General features: G+C 38.4%; 1 protein-coding gene across 1 annotated transcript in view; it reads right to left on the bottom strand.

Moving 5' to 3' along the window:
• Window positions 1-2,560, bottom strand: part of Faf1 (Fas associated factor 1) — a 424,408-nt gene extending 421,848 nt beyond the window's left edge. Inside the window, exon 1 of the mRNA XM_004639141.1 lies at window positions 2,493-2,560. Within this exon, the coding sequence (XP_004639198.1) occupies window positions 2,493-2,537 (45 nt within the window). The 5' untranslated portion in view covers window positions 2,538-2,560. The remainder of the gene's footprint in view (window positions 1-2,492) is intronic.
• Between the last annotated feature and the right edge of the window lie 6 nt (window positions 2,561-2,566).

The raw sequence follows: 2,566 nt of genomic DNA, 5'->3' as shown, positions 1-2,566 counted from the left end.
GACACTGACAAAGGTTCTACAATCTGAGATACATGATCTCAGGATAAATCCTGAGGGGATTTCACTGACCTTATCAGACCCAAAAGCTACAACTCTTGCTTTACCTTGGTCTTAACCATCCAGCAGAATAGTATAAAAACAAAGTATAAGAAGTAAAGCCAGGGCTGGTGAGATGGCTCAGTGGTCTAAAGCACCTACTTAGAACAAGCTTAGCAAAGTACAGGGACCACGGTTCAATCCCCCAGCACCACAAGCCAGCCAGCCATGCACCCTGGTGGGCTGAGCTGGCCACACACACACACACACACACACAAATAATTTTTTTAAAAAAGAAGTAAAGTCATGCTGTTATGTTGAGCTGTAGGGGACTCAAGTCAACAATTTCTGACATTGCCAGTGAAGCAGAAGACCCAATATTATTGTGGGCTACTGGACTCTTTGAGAGTATTTTGCTGAGTTTACACACCAATAATATTCAAATAACGAAACTTAACAAAAAAAGGGGATACAGATGAATGTCCATTTTGTATCTGTGTATTCAAAGTAGTTAGATAAATATATAGTTACATTCTCTTAATGAATAGAGGGATTTGTCCTAATGGTGTTTGTAAATAGGATATCATGTCCACATCTTGTACAGCAATTAATCACTAGGAAGAATGTATGTAATGTGTTAATTATTGAAACTGTCCTACCAATTTGGTTTGAAACTCATTGCTATTTGTTTCTCAATAAAATTATGGGAAAAAAAGAACCCTAAATCTTATGTTCTAATAATTGTCATAAATAATAAGTTAGCTGTAACAAGTTATTAAGGTAAAAAGTTTAGTGAAATTAAAGTTGAAATATTAACTAATTCAACTAATGAAGTTAAATACATTTACTGCTGTTGTCAATCAGAACATAAATTTTACAACAGGGTAAAACTATACTTATAAGTACACAGACTTTTTTCACAGGATGCATTCTACATTAGATTGCACTGGACAATGAGGACTAAGACAATGTATGAAAATACCCACTGAAACCCACTACTTTGTAAAACAGGTTCTAATATATTGAGTTTTAGTAATAACTTAGTACTACTGTAATATAGCTGCTTCTGACTGTATATATTAGGGGCAGGGAACCAGGTCTCTTCTCACTAAGTTAAGGCTGGCCTTGAACTCACTATGTAAGTTCAAGGAACTGAAGGAGATCCTCCTGCCTCAGCCCCCAGAGTGCTGAAATTACAGGCATGTGCCACCATGCCTGGCTTAATGAATTATATTTTTAATATATTAGAGATGTTTAAAGAATTAGACAGGCAAAGACCTTAAGTCATTCCTAAACCTACAACTTAGGGCCTACTTTTAAGAACACTTCTGTTTGGAAGCTACAGCATAATTAAAATATATACATATTCCAAGTGTATCACATACCACAGAGTAAACAGAAGAGCAAACTCTGTAAACTGTCATCAGAATATCAAGTTATAAAAGTAAGAAACTTAAAAGAATAGAAAGAAGAAAAGATCAGTGAGCACAAATATTACCTATAGTACTGTTAGACCGTGTGCAATAATGACAGGATTCAAGAAAGGAATGTCGGCTTATACTTGACAGTAGCTTCTAAATTAAAGCTGTAATGGTTAACTAAAAAAAATCTTACTAAAGTATTTTCTACATCAAAAGGCAAAGGTAATGTTAACAGGGCATCATTTGTAACTCCAACTCTTTCCCGGTACATACAGCTCTAATTTCAAAGGCCCTCCCTAAAATACTTACATGCCAGTGTCAGGACAGCTGGGTTCATAAGAGAATAACCCTTACTTATTCTTCAAAATATTCCTAGAAAAAGGCCAACCCATTCAAGGTTTGGGGGGGGGGGAATTCGCAAACATGAATTGGTTATTACATGTGTGAGTTCACTGTAGATCTCCAGTGGAATGTACAGTCTCTGCCTCTTTCTGATCTTCTTACCCTCCAAAGACTCCAAGAAGGCAAAGTGTCAAAAGCTTATTCTTCCCTTAAATGGACCACAATGCCCGGCTACCCCCATCACCTATTCCTCATCATTCTGCTTTTTTACTTTTCCCTTAATTCAATATACCATATCCATAACAACACACACTCCACATCCATAACCCATACCCCAGTCTCCTCCAGGAACAATCCAAAACACATCATACTTACATGGCCCCGCATTTAGTATCTCCAAATTGTGCACATTTCCCAAATAATAAATACTACACACACACACACACACACACACACGAGTAATCCAAAAATCTTAACCCCAACTAAATATCCTCATTCAACTCGTAATACCTTCTATACAACCAAAGTACCGTATGAATTATATGCTCATAAATCACACACACACACGTACCGTATCGAAGCCTAAACCACACATCACTGTAGTGCTCAAACAAATACTGGGAAAAGGCCACACTTCCGACACAGGAACCCACGAGGTCAGAGGTGGGAGGAGAACGGGGCCAGATACTTCACCTGAAAATCCGCCAGGATGATCTCGCGGTCCATGTTGGACGCCATGGCGGCCGCCGAGTTCCGCGGCGCCGGGA

The sequence above is a fragment of the Octodon degus genome, unplaced genomic scaffold (assembly GCF_000260255.1).
Source record: "Octodon degus isolate 3935 unplaced genomic scaffold, OctDeg1.0 scaffold00107, whole genome shotgun sequence".
Lineage (NCBI taxonomy): Eukaryota > Metazoa > Chordata > Mammalia > Rodentia > Octodontidae > Octodon > Octodon degus.
Note: the sequence above shows the minus strand (reverse complement) of the source record. Positions and strands in the feature narration are given on the sequence as shown.